The sequence below is a fragment of the Orycteropus afer genome, unplaced genomic scaffold, assembly GCF_000298275.1.
Source record: "Orycteropus afer afer isolate SDZICR_OR568_19922 unplaced genomic scaffold, OryAfe1.0 scaffold00239, whole genome shotgun sequence".
NCBI lineage: Eukaryota > Metazoa > Chordata > Mammalia > Tubulidentata > Orycteropodidae > Orycteropus > Orycteropus afer.
This window is the reverse complement of record NW_006921826.1, coordinates 777,028-803,981: the sequence shown is the minus strand read 5'-3', so window position 1 is coordinate 803,981 and position 26,954 is coordinate 777,028. Positions and strand designations below refer to the sequence as shown.

The 26,954-nt window shown below is 37.3% G+C and overlaps 1 protein-coding gene across 1 annotated transcript in view; it reads right to left on the bottom strand.

Moving 5' to 3' along the window:
• The window catches only part of SDCCAG8 (SHH signaling and ciliogenesis regulator SDCCAG8), a 352,265-nt gene that overhangs the window by 220,571 nt on the left and 104,740 nt on the right, over positions 1–26,954 (bottom strand). Inside the window, exons 10-12 of the mRNA XM_007949144.2 lie at positions 16,805–16,957; positions 6,230–6,364; positions 2,516–2,632 (exon numbers count right to left, since the gene is read on the bottom strand). Of these exons, the coding sequence (XP_007947335.2) occupies positions 2,516–2,632; positions 6,230–6,364; positions 16,805–16,957 (405 nt within the window). The remainder of the gene's footprint in view (positions 1–2,515; positions 2,633–6,229; positions 6,365–16,804; positions 16,958–26,954) is intronic.

Sequence of the window (26,954 nt, the reverse complement as noted above, 5' to 3'; positions counted from 1 at the left end):
GCTGACAAAATATTTCTAATAAAAATCAGTGCACAGATTTCTCATTCTCCTTCAGACCAAATGTCTTTTTGTGTGTGTGCAATAGGCATCCTCTGAGGTTGACAGGAATTCTCTAAGCTGAAGAGATACAAAAGAGTTGACGGGAAGAATCATCCACCCATCGATTACCGACACAATATAAAAAGAAAGGGAGAAAGTGGGAGGAATAGACTACCATTGTTACTCTCCTAACCTTTCCTTCTAATTATGCTAGAGTCATGGCTCAGGTCACAAGGAAAATGATTTTGGTGGTCAACCATTTGCCCTGTTTTGTCTACATCAAAAAAGCTCTTGTTCTCACCACATTCCAATCTCACAGTTTCCCACTTACTTTAAAATTGTATCAAGTGGTCAGATTAACTAGAATATGGATAAAATGACTATATTATGAAAGGTACCTTGTTTGTAAATCTAGAGATATCTTTCCTGTTATTCTGAATTGCATGAGATATAACACTTACAAAATTAAACACACTTTATATTATTATAGGTATTTCAGACAAATACTGAACATGCTCAGCTTTTAAAAGTTAAATGTAAATTTCCCTTTTGAGTGCAGATGGTGGCCAAGCAATGTAGCTCTTTGGTCTTAGAGACAGAAGGTCAGGTCATGGCTGAAAGACCAAAGAACAATTGCTGCTTTGGTAGTCCAAATCATCCATGGAAACGAGACACTACTACTTTCTTTTCTGAAACTGTCTGTTCAATACAAAATAGTTACAAAGAGTACCTATAAGATTACCTCACTTTCTGTGCAAGAAAAAATGGTAACAAGCATATCACATCACAAACATCTTGTAACCGTTCAGGGGTTTTATTCCTAATGCTATGACCCAAAAGGCACATCTCTATGTAAAAACTTATCACTAAGAACCATTATGAAAACTGTCCATGCTTCACTATTGATCAGGAATTTTTTTTAAAAGGAAAATTATTCTTTTTAAAATCTTGCAACTTTAGCTTCCACACAATTACTGGTTAATTAAAATGAAATATAGTTGCTAAAAAATATTGCTAAGACTTCTAAACAGGTTATTCACTCATAAGTGATATTATAGTCTCATTGTTCCTATAGTGTTTTTGACTCTAGAAATTATAATGTCATTTTAAATATACCTCAGAGACTCTTTTTGCTATATTTTTCTAGTTAGTCCAAAATATTATGCTGGCAGAATGCTGTAGAATAATACAAAAAGAATATAATAATGATACTAAGTATGCCAATATGATACCTTTTGTAAAAAAATTATATTGCATCAAGAAAGAAAAGTTCTCTATGTTTGACTTGGAAGTCCTAGGCCTTCAGCCCAGTAGAAAGAATTTTCAATTCTCTAACAGGCACGCCCCCAACTGGATAAAATAAAATGGTTTCCCTACTTGTACGTGTTAAACAAAATCTTTGAAACCTAAGCACTTATAATACTTTGAATACAGTAGTACAAAAGTAGAATTTTATTTTCATTGTCTGGATTTTAATTTGGTGGCAGGAATTTCAGTTACAGCTTAGACAACATTTTACACTAAATTTCATTATTCCTTTCATTTGAATATTTTTGTAAATGATTTCACATTATTCACCATAAAGGGTTAAAGGGAAAATATGTTTTAAAATAATGATAAAAATCCTTGAAATATAAATACATTTGAAATAAATTTACCTGGGGCTACATACTGTAAAATTGTATTTTAATTTCTTTAAAATACTGACATTGTGAACTCAATCTTATTATTTTAATAAGAGTATCCCAAACCACTTGAATTCACTGAATATAAAAAAAAGCGTGCCTTCAATGTTCTGTACTGTCACATAAAAATCAAAACTCAGTTTCTTAGAACTGTGTCTCTAAAACTTTATCCATGTTGTCAATTAAAATTGGAGTATCTACATGATCTCAACAAAGATGTAACATAAAACATCTGCTCAAACTGAAATTGAAGTAAGCTGCATTTTTTCCCTTACATTTATAATTTCACTGTCTTCGGGCTCCTGACTAAAAGTATTCATGGTTATCTTAGTTAAAACTGGTTTCACTCTGCCAACAATCAATTTGATTGACATATTTACATATCAACCCATCTCATCTTAGAAATTTTAAACTTTTTCATTTAAAATTGGATTCAAGTTGGCATCTTTCAAGAAGTTTATGTACGTATATTTTAGGTTTAAAATGTGCATTAGAACTTTTTTTTTTTTTTTACTTTGTAAGTAATAGATGTACATACCCAAATGTATATTTATGACCTGTCAGATTGGATTCTTGTATGCATGCTGTTGTATTTTCACCATTTCATGTGAAAGGTGATAATTTTAGGCAACTTTTATAAAAGAAACACTTTTAATAGTATAAACTGGATGGTTTCATTAGTTAGATACATTAAAATAGAAATAAATGACTTAGGAACAAAGTCATATCAATTTCAGAAAGAATGTTAGTTATGTGTTTAATTGCTCTAGTCATCTTTTGTCATCTCTTACCTGATCTTTAATTTCAAGATCCCTTTTAGTTTTTGTTCTGTACTCTCTGTGCTCCTTTTCTGCCTCCTCCTTCTCCATTTTGGTTTTATTTAACTGATAGCGTATTTCTCCACACACCTGTTAGATTGTAAAAACAAGATCAATAGTTGCTGGAATCGACCAGGCAATGCCTGCAATTAAATCTTTTGGTGCCCCCTAGAGGTCATATGAATGAAATGCAATAGGAGTATTTTAAGAATGACAATTTCTATTAGAAGAGCTGAAGATATTAAATCCAGTTTTGGGAGTTCTGGTGGCATAGTACCTAAGGCATTTCACTGCTAACCAGAAGGCTAGAGGTTCAAACCCACCAGCCACTCCTCGGGAGGAAGATTGGATAATCTACTTCCGTACTGATACTGCCTCAGAAACCCAAGGAGGGGTCGCTATGAGTCAGATCCGACTTGACGGTACTGAGTGAGAACTTCAAATTACATTTTGAAATTACAAACTTCAAATTAAAAATGCATAACTAATGGATTTAAATAACATGCTCAAGATTATTTTATTTAAAATAATCTCAATTGTATATTATCATCCAAAATGAAGTATTAAATTTTGACTAGGTAAAATTATTCATTAAAATATTATTGTTAACTAAAATTATTACAGTTAAATTAAATAATATAAATATAGAACGGTTGCACAGCTCGAAGAATGTGATCAATGTTACTGAAGTTTACTTGTGGAAATTGTTGACATAGTGTTTGTTTTGTTACGTGTACTTTCACTATAATAAACTTTTTTTTCAATTAAAATTATAAAATTTTCCTCTTCAGACTTTATCATTTAAGTATTTAAGGATATTTTGAGAAGATTTTACTATTTGGCTGCCGACAGACTATACTTTTGGTATTTAAGTGTACAGTCCCTGGAATTTACTGCAAGCTCTACAGATAAAGTCAATCTTGTCACATATAATACTATGTAATCAAATTAAGAAAGATTTCTGAGAGAAGTAATAGACAAGAACCAAGCACATACTACATTTAAGTAAAATGATTTTAATATATCATTAAATGATGAATACACATGGTATCTTAAAAGTGTTATGTATCATCCTTTATATAATTTGTTTTATTTATTTTATAATCCAGGGCCTCTACAGACAAAGAAGTATATTTTTAAAATGCAATTAGGAAAATTAAATCTAAATAAAGAAATTATGTGACTTTTGAGATAAATGAGAATCTGTAGAGATCACTTACTACACAGGTCTGCTAAATCTGCTTCTAATTTACAAATACCAGGATTTTTAAAATCATATTATCCAATGGCTATGGTGGCATAGTGCCTAACGCATCTGACTGCTAACCAGAAAGCTGATGGTTCAAACCCATCAGCCACTCCTTGGAAGGAAGACTGGGTAATCTACTTCCGTGGAGATACCACCTTGGAAGCCCAAGGAGGGGTCATTATGAGTCCACTCGACTCAACAGCAGTGAGTTTGGTTTGGTTTGGTTTGGTTATGACGACTACTTGGGTTTCCGAGGCAGTATCACTATGGAAGTAGATTGCTTGCTTAAAACTTTCCAATGTTTGTATTTCTTGAAAAATCCAGGGAACTTTAGAAATTAGTTTCATTGTTACAGAAGTACTAGAATCTCATGAAATCTTTATGCATTTCTTATGTTCAAATAAAAGACACTTTTAAAAATAAATTAATTTGGATTTAAAAGTTAGAGTGGTAATACAGAAGAAAAAGTAAGTTTCTCCCTAATGGGCCTCAGAAAGCTAAAACAAAATTAAATTACTAAGACTTCTATTTGAAATTCAATTGCCTTCATTATGTGCGAGTTAAAATATCGTATTTAAAAAAGTTAGTAACTCACAAAATACTACTAATTTTAAAGCTAAGCAAAATTTAACAATTAAGAGTGAGAATATTAGATGGGTTGTAACTTACTTCTTTCTCAGTCTTTTACTATTCCAATCTATTTGATATATGTCTATGAATAAAATGAAAAACCCCTGATGGATAGTGTCAGAAAATAATAATTACATAAGCATAATGTCTAAAACTGAGCACTTTATAAACTTATGTAATGAATGTCTAAGTGTCAGGTTTTATTTAAAATAATGTCATCTCATCATTTTGTTCTTGAAGTTCCCTTGCCTTCCTACTTTTAGCTTTGCATTTGCTAAGTTTATCCATAGCATTAAATCTCATCTAAAGTAAATCAACAAATTAAATTAAACTACAATTATATTATCTCAGGGTTGGAAGCAACTTCAAAGCTATTTAGTTCAATTAGTCCTCTGATGTTTGAGTCCTTTTGGGCAATTCTAGAGACAGAGAATTCATTCTTTGCTGTACCACCTTTCAACAGAAAGTACTCTCCCTATAATGAACTGAAAACAGTCTCTCCATAGCAGCTCTCGCCTATAAATCTGAGTTGACCATTTCCATCTCTCTGCATTAATTCCCTACCATCACCACCCCCACTCCCATAACAAACACATCAAGTATACTAGCATATATGATCTTTTCAAGCTTCTACATTAGCTAGTTTGAAGTGGAGAAAGCAAAAAGTGAGTTTAGAAATTCAAAGAAAGAATAAATAGGTTCCCTTTCCCAACATATACCCACTGCCACCGAGTCATTTCCAACTCATAGCAAGTCCATTGGGTTTCCAAGTCTGAAATAAGGAGGAGTAATTTTAATTACTTTTAATTTTAAATAATCTTAATTAATTAATTTTAAAGCAACTATGGCATTAAAGGGGGCTCTGGTGGCATAGTGCCTAAGGTACTTGACTGCTAATCAGAAGGCTGGTAGTTCAAACCCACCAGCCACTCCTCGGAAGGAAGATTGGGCAGTCTACTTCCACAGTGGTAGTGTCTCAGAAACCCAAGGAGGGGTCGCTATGAGTCAGATCTGACTCAATGGCAGTGAGTTTAGAGTTTGGGTGGCATTAAAATGTGTCAAAATTTGGGAAAATATATTGAGGAATGAAATGCAATATATAAAAAAAAAGATATTTTTAAAAGTTATCGGTATATTTAGAAGTTAAAAAGATTTAGTTTATTATATCATGCTTGCCCCTATGCACTTGATTAGTTTTAAAGCAGTTTACTACTGAAATCTAGGTTCGCTTTTAGTGTTTCTTAAACATTAATATGTTGTTGTTGTTGTTGTTGTTATGTGCCGTCGAGTCGGCCCCGACTCATAGTGACCTCTCCTTGGGTTTCCAAAGCAGTATCACTATGGAAGTAGATTGCCCCATCTTCCTCTGAGGAGTGGCTGGTGGGTTTGAACCACCAGCCTTCTGGTTAGCAGTCAAGTGCCTTAGGCACTACGCTACCAGAGCTCCTAAACATTAATGTATGTGCCTTATATCAGCCAATTAAGACCTTTCAGCATTTTACTTCTTGGTTCGCATAATTAAAGTAATATATCTTACTTGTTTACAAGTCTGCCTCTTACCCCTTAAGTTCTGCAAAGACATGTAATTCATCTTTGTATCTGAAGCACCCAACAAAGGGTATGCTGATAGTAAGGAAATGTTTGTTGAATGACCATGTGGAGGACTTATATTATTCTTGAAATAAAAAAAATTTTCCACTCCAAACTTCTTTCTGATGCCAGTAAAAACTCTGTACATTGAGGAGAAGTTTTTTTAAAAAAGAATATTGTTACCTAAATAATTATTAGATTAAAATTTTTCCTTGTACCTGTGTGACATCCATCTCCCTAGAAGTGAACTGGTTTTTAATTTCCTCTAGTTGATTAATAGCGGAAATTTTCTCTCTTACAACTTTTTCAATCTGGGCTTCCAATTGGGCAATATTCTCAGACAAAGTCATCATCTATAAGAAGAAATAAAATTCCTAAATAATTACATCATTTTACAAAATAAATATTAAAAATTTCTTGAATTAGTCTCAGCATGGCCACTATGTTATCTCTGAATGATTTCCCCATGCAGATTGGATATGTCCATTTATCCACCTCCTCATTTCATCTATCTCCCAGGATTTGAAGTTTTGGAAAATATATAACATGATGCTAACATCACAGCTTTGACTGAAACACTAAGATGACAGATATCAGACATTCAAGTAAGTGATGGGACAGACTGCCATGAATAAATTTCAGATGAGGTGTTGAGGAATCAAACAACTCTTAAACCCTTCTCCCACATGAAGGATATAAAAGGGTTGACAGAAGAGTTGGAAATGAAGATTTCTTTAGACAGAGCTACTGGTGTGTTAGAAGTGCCTGAACTGTGTAAATGGTTAATATGCTTGGCTGCTAACCAAAAGGTTGGAAGTTCAAATATACCCAGAGATGCCTTGGAAGAAAGGTCTGACAATCTAATTCTGAAAAATCTGAAAACTCTATGACCACAGTTCTACTCTGAAGCATATGAGGTTCCCATGAGTTGGAATTGGCTCAATGGCAACTGGTACTGATACTGGTGTGCTATGAATCCCACTTCCCCTCCTTCAACCCTAACAAAGATGAGGCTCTATACAGTTTCCTTTGCTGATAAAACCTCACCCATCCTCCCATTATCTAGCTACCTCTTATGCTTCCTATAGGATTCAACTCAGCCATCATCTGCTCTCCTTCAGGAAGCCTTTCTTGACCTCTAACTCCCAGTACACATAGATGCCCCTTCAATACTCAGGTTGATATCCAGCTAATGTGCACTGGGACAGATATCCCTGCTGTTTACAGTTGGCATCCATTCTCACTGATTGTTGCCTGAGCTGTGTTGGTTGTTTAATATCTTGAATATCAGTTTGGCATGTGCTCCTTCAACAACTTCTGTATATCTCTCTCACAGTAATTATCTGTTATAGGTCAAATTGTGTCTCCCCCAAATATATGTTGAAATCCTAACTCCCGCACCTGTGCTCTCTCTTGCTATGCTAATGAGGTCAGACCTGAGTAGGATGGATCCTAACCTTCCCTTCTGAGTTCTGTTTTATAAAGGGGACTACAGACACAGAGAGTCAGACATACAGGTGAAAATACCACATGATGACAGAGGCAGATGTATCTATAAAGAAAAAATGCCAAGGATTGACAGCAGTCACCAGAAACTAGGAGAGAAACCTTCACAAGGAATCCACACAGTCAAGACCCTGGTTTGGACTTTCATCCTCCAGAACTATGAGAAAGTAAGTTTCTGCTCTTTAAAGTCACCCACTTTGTGGTGTTTTGTTATGGAAGCCATAGGAAACTAAGACATTACCTCACTATCAAATGGAGAGTGGTTAAAGTGAATGAAAGATGAAGTAGAAGATCTGAACAGAAGATTTCAAAGCACAGCTGGAGAGGACAAAGTAAAATATTATAATGAAATGTGCAAAGACATGGAGATGGAAAATCAAAGGGGAAGGACATGCTCTGCATTTCTAAAGCTGAAAGAACTGAAGAAAAAATTCAAGCGTCCGATTACAACACTGAAGCATTCTAATGGCAAAACAGTGAAGGATGCAGGAAACATCAAAAGAAGATGGAAAGAATACAGAGTCACTGTACCAGAAAGGATTGGTTGATGTTTAGCCATTTCTGGAGGGAGCACATGATCAATAACCAATGGTATTGATGGAAGAAGTTGAAGCTGCACTGAAGGAATTGGCAAAAAACAAGGTTCCAGGAAGTGATAGAATATCCACTGAGATGTTTCAACAAACAGATGCAGCACTATAGGTGCTCACTTGTATATAACAAGAAATTTGGGAGACAACTATCTGGAAGAGATCTGTATTTGTGCCCAATCCAAAGAGAAGTGATCCAACAGAATGTGGAAATTATTGTACCATATCATTAATATCACATGCAACTAAAATTTTGCTGAAGACAATTCAAAAATGGTTGCAGCAGTACATTGACAGGGAACTTTCAGAAATTCAAGCTGGATTCAGAAAAGGATGTGGAACAAGGGATGTTATTGCTGATTTCTGATGGATCTTGGTGGAAAGCAAAGAATACCAGAAAGATATTTACTTGTGTTTTACTGACTATGCAAAAGCATTTGACTGTGTGGATCATAACAAATTATGGATAACACTGAAAAGAATGGGAATTCCAGAACGTTAATTGTACTTATGAGGAACCTTAACATAGATCAAGAGGCAATCGTTCAAACAGAGCAAGGGAATAAATACTGCATGGTTTAAAATCAGTATGTGCATCAGGATTGTATCCTTTCACCATACTTACTTAATCTATATGATGAGCAAATAATCTAAGATGTTGGATTATATGTACCAGAATGTAGCATCAGGACTGGAGGAAGACTCATTAACAACCTGAGATATGCAGGTGACACAACCTTGCTTGCTGAAAGTGATGATGACCTGGGGCACTTAATGATGAAGATCAAAGACTACAGTCTGCAGTATGGATATACCCCAGCACAAAGAAAAAAAAATCCTCACAACTGGACCAATAAGCAATAACATGATAAATGGAGAAAAGGATGACATTGTCAAGGATTTCATTTTACTTGGATCCACAATCAACATCCATGGAATCAGCAGTCAAGAAATCAAATGATGTACTGCACTGAGCAAATCTGCTGCAAGAGATCTCTTTAAAGAATTTAAGAGCAGAGAAGTCACTTGGAAGACTAAGGTGCACCTGATCCAAGCCATGGTATTTTCAATAGCTTCATATGCATGGGAGAGCTGAACAGTGAATAAGGAAGACTACAGAAGAATTGATGTATTTGAATTGTGGTGTTGGTGAAGAATGTACCATGGACTCCTAAAAGAATAAACAAATACGTCTTGGAGGAAGTACACCTAGAATGTTCTTTAGAAGTGAGAATGGCCAGACTTCGCCTTTTATATTTGGTTATGTTGTCAGAAGGGACCAGTCCCTGGAGAAGGATATCATGGTGGGTAAACTAGAGGGTCAGCAAAAAAGGAGAAGATCCTCAATGAGATGGACTGACACAGAGACTACAACAATGGGCTCAAGCATGGCAAAGAGTATGAGGATGATGTAGGACTGGGCAAGACTGGACAAAATTGTGTTTTGTTATGTTCTACATCGGGCACTATGAGTCAGAGCTGACTTGACGGCACCTAACAACAACAATTTCTTATTTGTATTAGCAGTTTTAAAATAAAGAAAAATGCTATCCAGAACAAAACATGTGGGATACCTACCAGTTTTTATCTATTAAAACAAGAACTGGTCATGATTTGAAGTAATGATATTTGAAATCTACCACTGTACACTGACATGGGTGAGGATTTAGCCTTACAACTTAAAACAAATAACTAAAATTCTGTGATAAAAACAAACATTGAAACAAAGTTTTAGGTAAATAAAGGAGCTTACATCAATAAAATCAAAATAGGTATCTGTCTTTCAATCACAGAACTAGCTAATGTTGACACATATGAAAAAAACAAGTCTCAGCAGTTATTTTTTAATTTAGACAGTAGATGCATTAATTAACTTTTCTCGGGGTTGTGGACAATTTTTTATTTAACTTATGGTGTTTATATATCCTGTTCATCATTAAAAGACTGGCTACAAATTTAATTTGCACATAAAATTAGTTTTACTAATACCAACCTACAAAGTATTTCTATGCATATTACAATCTCAGCCTAAAATTAAAGGTTAAGAGAAGTTAAACGCAATAAATAAAAAATACCAACTTAATTTCCTTAGTCTAGAAATTCCAGTTTGCATGTATCCATATTATGAAAATATAATTATAGTTTTTCTGGAACTATCCAACAGTAATAAACCTTAATTGCCAGGTACTGAAAGTCATGTATTACTTACTTATATGGAGATATATCTGATGATAAACATATTAGCTTTGTGTGGTTTTTATAAGTAAATATGCAGACTCTTATTTTTCTAATTGTAAATTCTGAGTCAGTTTCTATCATGAGACATATATCAAACCTATCCTTTCCATATGATTCCCTCTCTATGCCACCCATCACTTCTTTCCTCTACCTACTACCTGTCTGCTCCCTCCTGTCACCCACTTCCTGAGGTCTCCCCTCCTGTTGTCATACCTTCTTTTCCCCTACGCCCACCATCTGGAAGTGAACATTACCCTGCAGGAGCTTCTCCATCCACATCTGTTGCAGAGACAAAAGTAGCACAGACCCAGCTGCAACACTGCTGGATGTCCAGGGCATCGACATCAGGAAAGTCCTTTAAACTTTGACAGGGGCAAGGAAGAGACAAGGACACCCAGGTTGGGATAGCTTAATAGAAATTTCTGCACTAAAGCAGTCCCTAGAGCACTGAACATGGCATGAAGCAGTACTCTCTACACAAGAGATACAAGAATTAAGTACACTAGCAATGGATTTATCAAGGAAACCAACTGAGAAAAGGTCTGGACCATAAGGGACGCTCAATAAATATATGATGAATGACTGATGAACTACAAACTTGAGTGGCTAAGTGCAATGAAGTGCTATTACTGAAGACAACAAATCAACACAAAGAAAGCAGTATTCGTGGGGAATGACTCAACACGTGTAGGTGAAATCTAAGATTCAGAAAATTAAGTAATTTGCCCAAGCTCATTCAAGTTAATAAAATAAAAGCTGTGCTTCATATCCAAATCTCTGTTTTTACTAACATGAAAATCTAAGAAATCTCTCCAATAAGGTTACTGGTTTTACTATGTAAAGGCAGAATGATAAGACTCACAAGTTAAAATTTACTAAACACCCGCTCTAAGCCAGGCATTATGCTAAATACTTTCAAAACATTATCTCATTTAATCCTATCAATTCCTTGAAGTAAGTGTTATCAGCTCCATTATTTACTCCTTGGCAATATACAGAAGAGAAATTGTTCAAGGTCACAGAAAGGTCAAATTGGGATTCATTCTTAAATCCTTTTATTCCAAAGCCACTTTCTTTTCTCTGTACCCACTGCCTCTAAACACTTGCCGTATCCTGGTGAGAGAACTGTCTTTGTTTTTAATTCTATATTCATACATCTTTATTCAGGTCTTAGAGTGCACAAAATAAACTTAAAAGACTCAGGCACTGTAGTTCTGTTGCCACTTTTATTCATGAAATAATTGTTTCATCCTTCATTTTTCCTTTCATATCAATAATTCTCATCACTATATTTTTATATGGTAGAACTAGGCAGCAAGACAAAATGTTTCTACTTGATAAACCAAGAAAATAAAAATGTCCTAGGTGTGAGCAATATCTTGTCTTTGCTATTGATTCCATTCTCTCTTATGGACAACACTCAATTCACAGCTTTACCTTCCTTGATGCCTTATTCATGTTGGTTAAAGCCAGCATGTCCTTTCCCCATTCCTTTTGGGATTTCTTAATCCTATCTACTCTTTGTTGTTGTTGTTATGTGCCGTCGAGTCGGCCCCGACTCATAGCGACCCCTCCTTGGGTTTCCAAGGCAGTATCACTACGGAAGTAGGATTGCCCAACCTTCCTTCCGAGGAGTGGCTGGTGGGTTTGAACCGCCAGCCTTCTGGTTAGCAGTCAAGTGCTTTAGCCACTATGCTAAAACCACCTCTCTACAAAGCCTTGCATGATTTCTCACAGACAGGGATCCACTGTGTTCTTCTGAACTCTCAGCAATCTAGGCATATCTTTCTAATGGCATAGGACTTTCCCTCCTTGTATTATATTCACTTATTAAGACACACACACACATGTACAGAAAGAGAGAAAGAACATTCTATGTGAAAGGAATGTGTCAAGCTATGAGTGTGTTAACAGATCATATGTGGAAGAAACTCACAGCAAATCAGAAGAGACTGACAACTGAACAAGCATCTGCAATAGAGTTTGGGAGTACCTAGGAGAAGCTCCCAATGCAGCACTGGGAGTCTCTGAGAGGAAAGAGTATAGAGTTGAACCCTGAGGGATCAGTGAGAGGGCAGAAGATCCTTCTTGGTAGAGAGCAAATGCATGAAAAATCTGAAATACAAGCACAGTATGGAAAAATGGCACGTTCGTATATTTGGGGAAGTGCAAATAGGTCAGTATAATGGGAATGCAAGGAAGAATGGAGAGCCAAAAAGAGGGAGAAGAATATAGAATCTATATGCTATGTGAAAGGGCCTCAAATTTTATCCAAGAGTTTTCAGGTAGACATTAATGCATTTTTAAGCAAGAGACTTGCATAATGACATGTTCATTTTATTTATTTTATATTATAATTTTATTTATTGAAGTAAAATTTTTAAAAGATTTCATTCTTAAAATGTTTTGTGGTTGTTGTCGTGTGCTGTCAAGTCAGTTCTGACTCATAGCGACCCTATAGGACAGAACTGCCCCATAGTGAGATGTTTATTTTAGAAAGATCATCCTGGCTATGGAACAGATGGGAAGGATGCAAGATTGAAGGTAAGGAGTCCATTAGAGGCTGTAGGAAGAATTAAGAGTGAAATATGGGTAGCAGTGGGATGGAGAGACAGGGCAATGTGAAATGTTTAGGGCCCTGAGTTGCTTGAACTGAATGGTAACTCCAGAGATGTGTAAAGTGAGGAAAGGAAGAAGAGAAAAAAAATGACAGCAAGATTTCTGAGTTGGGCAAACGGATGAACAGTGGTTTCACTGGGAAGATGGGAAGAGAAGCTGTTTTGGGAGATTTATACAAAGCTAATCTACCTCCATATTGATACTGCCTCAGAAACCCAAGGAGGGGTCACTATGAGTCGGGTCTGACTCCACGGCACATAACAACAATGACAACAAAGATTGAGGAGACAATAGCAAGCACAGTAAAACCTGTGACAGCTGCAATTTGATAGGACTGCTTGTTTTTCCAGGTTTTGCAAGTTCCCCACCTTTAACAGGGTGCTGTCCTACCACTTTTCTATCATTCCTTTTAGTGGAAAATATTTGAGCTTTTCTTCTCTAACAGGCTGCCACGTTACATGGGTTCTGGCTTTTGCAAATTTCATTGCATATGCAATTAAAGTCACAGATACGCAAAAGCCACCTAATCCATAACTCTTTGCTGAACTCTAGAAATTTTTATGAAGCTGCTTTCCGGATGTGTCTACTCCATTGTCTCAAAGCCACTTTAAATCCAGAGTAACCTAAAAGGCACACATCATCTTTCTTCCAAATCAGGAACAGAGATTAAGAGAAATCAAGGAAAGAGAACCTTTTAAGGACAAGGATAAGAACTGAAAAATATTCACTAAAAGTAGCACAAGGAGGTCTTCAGTAAACAAAGCATTGGTAATTTTATTGGCTGTGGGCACAGACATTCAAATGAAGTGGGCTGAAGAAACAGGAAGAAACAACATTTATGGACAAATCTTTCAAGAAGCTTTACTATTAGAGGGAAGAAAAAGGAGGGATGTGGGATTACTGAAGTAGTTTACAACTTTGGCTATGTATTGGAATCATCTGGGTAACTTTCAAAAATACCAACATCTGAATCCCACTCTCGACGTACAAGCTCAATTGGCATAACAGACTACACAAAAACATTGTTCCACATCCTACTTTGGCGAGTAGCAACAGGGATCTTAAAAGCTTGCAAGCGGGTATCTATATGCAATGATGGATCTCTCCTTGTCCAGAGCAAAGAAGAATGAAAAAACCAAAGACACATGGAAACAATTAGTCCAAGTGACTACTACACCATGTGATCCTCAGCCTATATGACCATGAGACCAGAAGAACTAGATGGTGCCCAGCTACCAGTGTCAACCACTTGGAGTGGGATTTATGTAGGAGATCCTGGACAGAGTGGGAGAACAGTGTGGAACAAAACTCAAAATCCCTGGAAAAAAAAGGGGAGGGCGCAGGTTTGCTGGTCTGATAGAACCTGATGAAACCGCTGAGACTATGGCCCCTAGCTTCCCTTCACATCTGGACTTGAACGCACTCCTGTGGCTTCCAGCCAAACAAAAGACATATGAGGTGAACACTTACATTAGGTAGATACATTCCTTGGAGAGCTCAATTATGGGAGAATAGAAGGGCTATTTATGCACAGGGAGACCGCTCGGTGGGCAGGAGTCCATGGGAGGGAAGGACACGGGGAAAAGGTGGCTATGGGGAGGAAGTGGGATGAGAGCTGTTGCATTGTGGGAGCTTTCAATCAATGTCATGAGACAAAGTATATGTGAACTGCTGTATGGAAGATGAATTTGCTCTGTAAACTTTCACCTAAATCACAATAAAATAAAATAAAATAAAATAAATTGATGTCATTGTTTTGGGGTATAGTATGGATGATAAGATTTTCAAATTTTCTTATGTGGCCAAGATTGAGAACCACTAGGTTAAAAAAATATTCACTAAAAGTAGCACAAGGAGGTCTTCAATAAACATAGCATTGGTAATTTTATTGGCTGTGGGCACAGACACTCAAATGAAGTGGGCTGAAGAAGAAATAGGAAGAAACAACATTTATGCTAAGTCATTTAGACTTTTTCTGAGTTCCAGGAGAGTACTATACATCTATAGCTTCAGAGACCTGGGTACATTGTTTTCTTGGGCCTGAAACTTTCTTCCTTCAACTCTTCACCTCTGTACTTCTTCTCATCCCACTTTAAGTCTTACATTCAAAATCGCTTTCTTATTAAGTCAGATTCCCCTGATACATATTATCACAGTGCCCTATAGTGTATTTTCATATCTTTAATACAATGGCAATTAAACTAATTATGGAAGTATTGTTTAATGTCTACCTCTCCCAGCAGTCTCAAAGCTTCATGAGGGAATTGCATGGTCCTGTGAGTACCATATTCCCAGGCCCTAACATATAGTAGATATCTAATAAATATTTGTTGAATGTTGAATGAATGGGAGAGAAATGTGTATAAAGGAGGCCTGGCAGAAAGCATGGAAACAACCATTGACTCTGAAGACTACGAGTGTATAGGGTGCTATCTGCAAATTTGTGGGATTTTACCAGCCAAAATCATAAATCCAGGGCAGAGAAGATAAACAGACCGACCAACAGCACAATTTTTAAAAAAGAGAAGAAGACACGAGAGTTTACAGTTGTGATAGTTAATGTTATGTGTCAACTTGGCTATAATTCTCAGTGGTTTAACAAACACTGTGTAATCAATTCTCATTTTGTAATCTGAAGTAAGCAGCCAATCAATTGGGAGGAGGAGTTTCGTTGGTGGTGTGGTCTGCATCCCTGATACAAATAGATGTTCTGGCAAAGCTTTCTCTGTCAATCCTGCATTCGTTTGTAGTCTCACCTCTGGTTTTTGGGTTCACCACCCCTGCAAGCATGTGATTTAGAAGTCTCTAGCCTGCTACCTGACCCACAGATTTGGGACTTGCTAGCTTCCACAGCTGTGTGAACCATTTCCTTAAAATAAATCTCTCTATATGTATTCATATAGATGCTTCACTGGTTTTGCACCTCTAGAAAACCTAGTCTAAGACAACAGTAAATGCCTTGGCTTACCCATACAAGACATAAAACTCATTGGGCAGGACTAGTGACTCTTTTCTTTATATGTCCTCAGGATTGCATATTGCCTGGTACAAAGCAGATAATCAGTAGATATTTGCTGAGTAAATTCATTTATGACACACTGGAATATTTAATAACACTGTACTCAGAAACAAGCTGTGAGTCCACTCGGGGGATTACAAAAAAGAAACAACTCATATAATACAGTTGTTGTAGTTACTTCATGCTCAGTTTTACTCTATTATCAGCAAATTTAAAGCTAGGTTCCAGTCAACTTTGTATTGCAGTTTACTGTTTTTCAAACACTGTGCATTTCAAATTCTCTTTTCCTTCTGCCTTTAATCTCTCCCTTCCAGTTCACCTAGTTATTGTCATTATTCATCATGTAATTTTCCAAAACCTACTTCTTACAATGTATATGATCACTTTCTCTTGGTTACTCAGTTTCTAACAAGTGTGTTACCTTCTGCAAGTTTGATTTACAGGTGAGAGATAAATTAGAGGTCATCTCTCTCTGATTTAACCAAGGTTGAAATAAAATGTGGTTATCTGCCGAGCTCGTGCTCTCCTCTGGCAAACTATGAGAGAGAGAATCAAACAGAACGGCAGGATTAAAGTTAATTTCATAATTTTATAACATGGAATCTAATTATTTTGTTTGGAAAAGTCAGAGAATAGAATTTTATTAAGAAACACAAGGAAAATAGAAAATGTTTATGAAGTCTAAATTATAAGAAATTTGCCTCTGGAAAGATTTTGAAATTTACAGTTCGTTTAAGAACTATGGCCTACAGAATCGTCAATGACATCAACAACAAATGTATCTTCTGCAATGTGGACAAAAAACTTGAGTCCTTAGGTACCTTTGCTTCCATGTTCTGCCTTTCTTTTATCATTTCTTTTTTCATTATCTCTTTCTCAAATGTCCTTTTCTCTTGCTGAGATGCGAGTTCTTTTTCAAGTCGTTCTGACTGTCTCTCCAGCTCGTTCTTCAGCTGCTCACACTGGATCAGAGCCTAGGAGAAAACAAGAGTGAAATGGGAGGGAGCTTAGTGTAAGGGGACAATGAGACAATTAAGCATAGTTTTATTTAAGATACTTAAAGTTCATTGTAAAATCTACTAAAAAAATTTTACATTTGCTTATCACCTCCAATTAGTGATCTGAAACAGTATTCAAATGCTACATTTATTCACAACAAAGGCTACATTAATTAATCAACTAAGAAAACTGAGATAATAGATCTTGATGAGGGCCACAGAGAAGCCAGAATTTTGAAGGAAAAAAAAAAGATAGGAAAGCCAAGTATTCTAGTATTTTAATTATATATTATATATATACTACATGAAACACATGAACATCTAACTTTATTGATCTTCACTTGCTCATGATTAAAAATTACTTGAATATTTGAAATGATAAAACTGTTAAATGAAACATTGAATTTATCATTAAATACAGGCATCTATTGCTTAACATTACATAATAATCAAGTCTCCTTAAAGGTAACTAAACAAGATTTAGTGTACTCCCCTCACACAAATAACTAATATAAAAATTGGCAAAAGTTAAGGTAAGGAAAGACTCAAAACTGCATTCACTACCTAGATTTATAAAGCAGAAATCATCACCTTCTATTTCAGGTAATTTAAAAGTCCAGGAGTGACCTTTATTCTAAATTTCCCACCCTCCATTTCCAGAAATAAAAACTCTCTAACTTGCTTTTGGCTATATTCATGATATCTTTATGTACAACAAATTGGGTTATTCAAAATCCCAATAATATAAAAGTGCTTAACGTAAAATAGTGGAATCATTCCAGGTGATTGTTATTTACATTAGCAACCCCTCAACCTCTGTTTTCCTCTGAATTGGTTGAAAGATACCCACGTCTCACACAAATTACAGACTGCGTAATTACGATAGTCACATTCATTGTTAATGTAGATGAAAATGGTCTCTGGGACCATTTTAAGTTTCATATATGGATATGCTTCCCTTTGGTGAAAGCTAAAATAAATACAGACAAAAGATATATAGGATGTGACTCTTTCTCTCTTCATCTGAAAAAGCATTAACCCCAATTTGTTTCAGACTTTCCTGAAAAGTTTCTGTTCTCCTAGGCATAAAGTAAAACCAAAAACCCACTGCCATCAAGTAGATTCTGACTCATAGCATTCCTTTAGGACAGAGAACTGCCCCATTGGGTTTCCAAGGCTATAAATCTTTATGGAAGTAGACTGCCTCAACTTTCTGCCACAGGGCAATTGGTGGGTTTGAAATGCCAACCTTTTGATTAGCAGCCAAATGCTTTAACCAGTATGCTACCAGCGCTCCTTGGGCATAAAGTATGGAGGTAAAATTCAATTCTCTCTGATTAACTAATGAGCAAATATCACGACTAAAATGATTTTCCTGTGGAGTTAGTCCCAACTCCAATTCTAGCTGAATATGCCTGGAAAAGAAAGTTTTAAATTAGATTTTAAAGAGAAAAAAATAGTGTAATTCTTCTATTTTTTAAGCCCTCAGAGCTTGAAATATTATGAATTTGTGACTATTGTGCTTCAGGATGCAATTGTTCTTGTGAAAAATATTGGAACCTAATAAAAATGTTCATAACTTTGGTTTTTATAATGAATATCACTAGTATGAATGAATAAAATGATTATTGAATATAAACCAATATATTTATCAGAAGGCTTTAAATTGAACAAAAACCTGGGAGTCAGCATCATGAAATACAGGAATAATGGAAGAAACTGCTGAAGGTCTGAAGATCAGGCTACCATGAAGAGCAACAAAAGAATCAATTCAAATAATCAATCTATGAACAAGAACAGTAAATGATCCTGGCAAGATTAGTGGCCTAATGTCAAGATAAGATGATATAAACAAAAAGGAAAAAAAAGACATTGTAAATCACTTAAAAACAATGCTGAATCCTTGGTTTTATGGATGGCCTTCTCTGGATCAGGACTGGCTACCACCAATGAGTGATGATGAATAAACATGAAAGGAGAAACGCTGAAAAAAATTGTTAAGTTAAAAAGACCCATCTAGCAAATCAAAACAACAATGAGATACCATCTTGCTCCAGCACTACTATCAAAGTTCAACAAGACAGAAAATAACAAATGCTGGCGAGGTTGTGGAGAGATTGGGACTCTCATACACTGCTGGTGGGACTGTAAAATGGTACAACCATTGTATGGCGATTCCTTCAAAAGTTGGAAATACAAATACCATTTGACCCAGCCATCCCATTACTAGGTATATACCCTAAAGAAGTGAGAGCCATGACAAGAACAGATATATGCACGCCGATGTTCATCGAAGCACTATTTACAATAGCCAAAACTTGGAAACAACCTAGATGTCCAACAACTGAGGAATGGATAACCAAACTTTGGTACATTCACACAATCGAATACTATGCAACGCTAAAGAATAATGTAGAATAGGCAAAACACCGCATAACGTGGATGAACTTGGAGGACATTATGCTGAGTGAAATAAGTCAGTCACAAAAGGACAAATATTGTATTAGTCCATTATTGTAAAAGTTAAGGAAAGGTTTATGTATTGGAGGACATTTTCTTTGTTGGTTACCAGGGGTGGGAGGGGAGGGGAGGGAATGCTGTTAGATAGATAGAGATAAATATTGATTTGGGTGAAGAGAAGGGCAATGTACCAAATGTGAGTGACCAATATGGCAGCATTGAGGATGAGAAAGACATAGAGAGTTACATGGGCAGTACAGACAACAAATATGAACCCTTTTGCATATACAGTACTGAGTTGTCAGTGAAAGCAAACGTGGGTATAGGGACGGATAGATAGGTGAACAAGCTAAACAATTAGGTATGTCTAAATGGAGAGTGTATCCAAGATCATATATAGGGTTGGCAGACAATGGGCCTATAAGTTCATGTGAATGATCAGAATTCCCAGGTGTATAGTAGAGCTGACAAGGGGCAAGGTTATGGTCATTGCTTGGTTTCAGCCAGCTACTCAGAGGGACCGAGTAGTTGATCCTGCGGGCTTGGGACCATAGTCACAGGGGACATCAAGCTCAATTGGCATAACATACTATACAAAACATTGTTCCACCTACTACTTTGGCGAGTAGTGACTGGGACCTTAAAAGCTAGGAAGCTGCCATCTAGATGCAACAACGGGTCTCTCCTCGTCAAGAAGAAAGAAGAAAACCAAAATTAATGGAAACAATCAGTCCTAGCGACTGGTACACCATCCGATCTGCAACCTATACAACTATGAGACCAGAAGAACTAGATGGTGCCCAGCTACCACTGCCATCCACTTGGAAGGGATGTAGGAGATCCTGCATAAAGAGGGAGAACAATGTGGAACAAAACTCAAAATCATTTGGAGGCAAAAAAAAAAAAGAAGGTGGGGACCAGGTTTGCTGGTCCAATAGAGCCTGGTGTAACCACTGAGACTATGGCCCCTAGCTGCCCTTCAGGTCTGGAATTGAACCTACAACTGTGGTTTCCAGCCAAACAAAGTACAGGCATGTGAGTTAAACATTTACCTCAAGTAGACACACGCCCTGGAGAGAACAATCATGGGAGAAGGAAGGGCTGCTTATGCACAGGGAGATAGCTCAGGGTGCAGAAGAGTATGAAGGGATGGACACTGGGAGGAGGTAACTATGGGGAGGAAGTGGGAGGGGAGCTGCTGCATTGTAAATTTTGGTCAATGACATGAAACAAAGTATATGTGAACTGCTGTATGAAAAGTGAATTTACTCTGTAAATCTTCACCCAAATCCTAATTAAAAAAAAAAAAAAAAAGACCGATCTAGGTCTCCTGGTATGTAACCAACAATTATAAATTATAAAATAGCTTTTGTTTTTATTTGCTTTGATTGTAATACGCATGCCTGGTCAGAATGAAGAAACTATTAAGGCTTAGCAACACTTGGAATTAGAAAAGTGATTTTATCTTTCCAAAAACCAAACCAAACCAAACTCACTGCCGTGAGCTGGATTCCACTCATAGCGACCCCTCCTTGGGTTTCTGAGGCAGTATCACTAGGGAAGTAGATTGCTCAATTTTCCTTCCGAGGAGTGGCTGAGCTCGCAATCAATAGTGATTAACTGATAGATATAGTTGACCAAGTGGTGGCATAGTGGTTGAGGCATTCAGTTGCTAATAAAAAGGTCAGCAGGTCAAACCCACCAGCTGCTCCATAGGAGAAAGATGAGGGAAGTCTACTTCAATAAAGATTTACAGCCTTGGAAACTATGCAACAGTTCTACCCTGTCCTGTAGGATTGCCATGAGTCAGAATTGACTCAGTGGCAGTGGGTAAGCCAGTGCCTAAGGCACTTGACTGCTAACCAGAAGGCTGGCAGTTCAAACTCACCAGCCCCTCCTCAGAAGGAAGGTTGGGCAATCTACTTCTGTAGTGACACTGCCTTGGAAACCCAAGGTGGGGTTGCTATGAGTTGGGTTCGACTTGATGGCACATAACAACAACAAGCCAAGCTGGGGCAATTTCCCCTAGTAGTTCCTAAGGTATGTGTGGTGGCTTCTTCCCTTTCTTGAGCACTACCTCTTCCTTGCTGGAAATGGCTATAGATCTTGGGGACAAAGCTATATAGACTTAAACTTTCTCACAGTCCTCCAAACTCAATATTGAAGGAACCCTTTCTCTTCTGGAAATTTCTTCACTTGTGGTCATTCTATGCTGGTCCCATTATCACTTTTTCCAAAACATAATTAATTGGCTTGGGTATTACCAGTCCTAGTTTTATTAAGCGTAAGGGTATACAGGGAGCTCTGGTGGCATTTGACTGCTAACCAGAAGGCTGGTGGTTCAAACCCACCAGCCACTCCTCAGAAGGAAGATTGGTCAATCTACTTCTGTAGTGATACCACCTTGGAAACACAAGGAGGGGTTGCTATGAGTCAGAAACGACTCGATGGCAGTGAGTTTGGTTTTTTGAAGGGTATACATTATTATTTTAACAAGGTAAAATAAATAAATAAATCCACAAATGCATTAAGCTTAAATTCTAAAGCTCTTGGTTTGTGGAAGGCTGTGGTCTACAGTAAGAGTCCTAAATCTATTCTGAGTCTTGACATAAGTACAGATGCCATTTGAGTTGTTTCTCACCATTAAATCAGCAATATAGCTAAGAATAGTCAAGGCCTGAGCAAGCCCAAAGAAGGGCAGCTTGTCCTCAGGAACAGTGTGGTTGAAAGTAGATTACAATTCCCAGGCAAGCTCAGGGAGAGACAATTTGCCCTCTGACTTATAAAAAGAACTAGGGAACTTGCCTTGGCGTGTCCTTAGTTATTTATCAAAAATAACTGCATGTCATCTAATTTAAAAGTTGGGATTCCTGGTAGTCTTACAGCAACCTCGTAGCTATGACTCAGAGTCATATGATTTAAGCCCACCTGCAAACTTTTTAAACCTGCAATTGTGTACATATCCCAATCATGGTCCTTTCTCCAATTCTATAGTCCTGCCTGAGACAGTGATGGATTGTACCTGCCACCAATCATGATCTTGTGATGATTTCCTTTGTTCCCTATCATAAAACAAACTCCATGACTGTGATTTCGTGGAATACATTGTCCTCTGTACTGGATATGTGCTGACACTTCCCTTATGTAAGATGATCATGTTTGTTTTGTCTTTGTCCTGTTTAAGTCTTCATAAAAGGGTCTCTAGGAGAGCTCTGGTAGTGTAGTGTCTAAGGTACCTGACTGCTAACCAGAAGGCTGGTGGTTCAAACCCACCAGCCACTCCTTGGAAGAAAGATGAGGCAATCTACTTCTATAGTGATACTGCCTCGGAAACCCAAGGAGGGATAGCTATGAGTTGGGTCTGACTCGACGGCATATAACAACAACAACAGCAATAGAAAACATGGCTTTGGGGATAGAAATGATGTTGGAAATTGCATTATAGAATTTTGCAAGGCCAATGACTTATGCATTGCAAATACCTTTGTTCAACAATATAAATGTGGAGTTCACACATGTATACACATGAATCAGATCAACTACATCTGTGGAAAGAGAAGGTGGAGAAGCTCATTATCTTCAGTCAAAACAAGGACAGGATCTGATTGTGGAACAGACCATCAGCTGCTCATATGCAAGTTCAAGTTGAAGCTGAAGACAATTAAAACAAATCTATCACAGTTAAAATATGACCTTGATTACATCCCACCTGAATTTGGAGATCATCTAAAGAATAGGTTTGATGCATTGAACACCAATGACCAAAAATCAGAATTGTGAGATGACATCAAGAATATCATATATGAAGAAAGAAAAAGGTCATTAAAAAGACAGGAAAGGAAGAAAAGACCAAAATGGATGCCAGAAGAGGCTTTGAAATTTGCTCTTGACTAGAGAGTAACTAAAGCAAATGGAGGAGCTCTGGTAGCATAGTGCCTAAGGCATTTGATTGCTAACCAGAAGGCTTGTGGTTCAAACCCACCAGCCACTCCTCAGAAGGAAAGTTGGGCAATATACTTCTGTAGTGATACTGCCTCGGAAACCCAAGGAAGAGTCGCTATGAGTCTGGTTCAACTCAACAGCATGTAACAACAACAACAACAATGAAGCAAATGGAAGAAATGGCAAGATGAAAGAGCTGAAGAGAGGATTTCTGAACAGCTTGAGAAGGCAAAGTCAATTATAATGAAATTTGCAAAGACCTAGAGTTATAAAACGAAAAGAGAAGAACATACTCAACATTTCTCAAGCTGAAAGAACTGAAGAAAAAATTCAAGCCTCAACATGCGATAATGAAAGGTTCTATGGGAAAAATATTGACTGATGTAGGAAACATCAAAAGATGGCAGAAGGAGTACACGAGTCAACTGTACTAAAAAGAATCGGCTGATGTTCATTTATTTCAGGAGGTGGCATATGACCAATGGGATTGAAGGCAGAAGTCAAAGCTACACTGAAAGAATTGATGAAAAACAAGGCTCCAGGAATTGACAGAATGCCCAGTGAGATGTTTCAACAAACTGCTGCTACGGTGAAGGTACTTACTTATCTATGCCAAGAAATTTAGAAGATAACCAGCTGGCCAACTGACTAGAAGAGATTCGTATTTGTACCCATTCCAAAGAAAGAATGTGGAAATTATCGAACAATATCATTAATATCACACTCAAGTAAAATTTTGCTGAAGATAATTCAAAAACGATTGCAGCATTATCTTGACAGGGAACTTCCAGAAATGCAAGCTGGATTCAGAAGAGAATGTGGCATGAGGGATATTATAGCTGATGTCAGACAGACCTTGACTGAAAGCAAAGAATACCAGAAAGATGTTTACATGTATTTCATTCACTATGTAAAAGCAATTGATTGTATGTATCATAACAAATTATGGATAACATTGAGAAGAATGAGAATTCTAGAAAACTTAATTATTCTCATGAGAAACCTGTACATAGACCAGGAGGCTGTGGTTCAAACAGAATAAGCGGATACCACATGGTTTAAAATCAGGAATGGAATATGTCAGGGTGTATCCTCTCACCATACTTATTCAATCTGTATGCTGAACAAATACTCAGAGAACTGGACTATATGAAGAATGTGGCATCAGTATTGGAAGAAGACTCATTAACAACCTGCAATACGCAGATGACACAACTGTGCTCATTGAATGTGAAGGTGACTTGAAGCACTTACTGATGAAGATTAAAGACTACAGTCTGCAGTATGGATTACACCTCAATATAAAGAAAATTAAAATCCTTACAACTAGACCAATAAGCAGCATTACAATAAATGGATAAAAGATTGAAGTTGTCAAAGATTCCATATTACTTGATTCCACAATCAGCACCCATGGAAGCAGCAGTTAAGAAATCAGATGTACTGCACTGGGAAAATCTGCTCCAAAAGACTGCTTTAAAGTGCTGAAGAGCAAAGATGTGTCTTTGAAGACTAAGGTGCATCTAACCCAAGGCATGGTACTTTCAATCACCTCATATGCATGTGAGAGCTGGACAATGAATAAGGAAGACTAAAGAAGAGTTGACGTTTTTGAGTTGTGGTGTTGGTGAAGAATACTGAAAGTACCATGGACTGCCAGAAGAACTAACAGATCTGTTCTAGAAAAAGTACAGCCAGAATTGAAAGAGAGAATGACCAGACTTTGTCTCACCTACTTTAGTCATGTTGTCAGAAGGGACCATTACCTGGGGAACAATATCATGCTTGGTAAAGTTGAGGGTCAGTGAAAGAGAGGAAGGCCCTCAATGAGATGGACTGACACAGTGGCTGCAACAATGGGCTCAGGTATAGCAAGAATCATGAGCTGGCACAGGATCGGCCAGTGTTTCATTCTGTTGTACAGGGGGTTGCTATCAGTTGGAGCCGACCTGATGGCACCTAACACCAACAACAATAGAATATGTTTGAATATTCTTTTAGAATATTCTATGGAATACTTTTTCCCTATGACAAAAACAAAATTTATATCCATTCTATTCCACTTTTAAAATAGACAACCTATTTCACAGCATGCAAAAGACTTTTCTCAATCGATAAACTTCATTAGTCAAATCTGTGGCAAAAGACCTCTTTCGAGTGTTAAAAAGCAAAGATGTCACTCTGAGAACTAAGATGCGCCTGACACAAGCCATGGTATTTCCAACTGCCTCACATGCATGCACAAGCTGGACAGTGAATAAGGAAGACTGAAGAAGAATTGATGCCTTTGAATTATGGTGTTGGTGAAGAATATTGAATATACCATGGACTTCCAGAAAAGTGAACAAATTTGTCTTGGAAGAAGTACAGCCAGAATGTTCCTTAGAAGTGAGGATTGCAAGACTTCATCTCACATACTTTGAACATGTTATTAGGAGGGACCAGTCCCTGGAGAAGGAGATCATGCTTGTAAAGTAGAGGTCAGTGAAAAAGAAGAAGACCCTGAAAGAGATGGATTGACACAGTGCTGCAACAATAGGTTCAAATATAGCAATGATTGTGAATATGTGAAAAGACCTGGCAATGTTTCATTCTGTTGTAAGGTCATTATAAGTAGGAACTGGCTGAGCAGCACCCAACAACAAGAAAAATCCTTTTCAACTTTGAAGGTTAGGTTCCTAGAAATTTTTGTGATAGGTTAGGGTAATTCATGACTAAAGAATTAAAGACCTTATAAGAAATACTGTTTTTGTTGTTAGGTGCCATTGAGTCACTTCCGACTCATAGCGACCCCATGCACAGCAGAACAAAACACCACCCGATGCCACACCAGCTCCATGATCCCTGCTATACTTGAGCCCATTGTCGCAGCCACTGTGTCAATCCATCTTGTTGAAGGCCCTTCCCTCTTTTGTCGACCCTCCACCTTAACAAGTATGACATCCTTCTCCAGGGAATGGTCCCCTCTGATAACATGACCAAAGTAGGTGAGATGAAGTTTGGCCATCCTCGCTTCCAAGGAGCATCTCGGCTGCACTTCTTCCAGAAGAGATCTGTTACTTCTTTTGGCAGTCCATGGTACCTTCAGCACTCTTCACCAGCACCACAACTCAAAAGCATCAACTCCTCTTTGGTCTTCCTTATTCATTGTCCAGCTCTCACATGCATATGAGGCAATTGGAAATAGCATGGCCTGTCAGGTGCACCTTAGTCCTCAAGGAGACATACTTGCTCCTCAGCACTTGAAAAGAGTTCCTTTGCAGCAGACCTTTAGACCATTAGATCTGCTACACATTATCTAATGTCCTGACTGCTGCTTCCATTGGCCTTGATTGTAGAACTAAGCAACGTGAATTCTTTGACAACCTCAATCTTTTCTCCATTCATTGTGATGCTGCTTATTGGTCCAGTTGTGAGGATTTTTGTCTTCTTTATATTGAGATGTAATCCCTACTGCAGACTGTGTTCCTCAGTCTTCATCAGTAAGTGCCTCAAGTCAGCCTCACTTTCAGCAAGCAAAGTTGTATTCTCTGTGTATCTCAGGTTATTAATGATTCTTCCTCCAATCCTG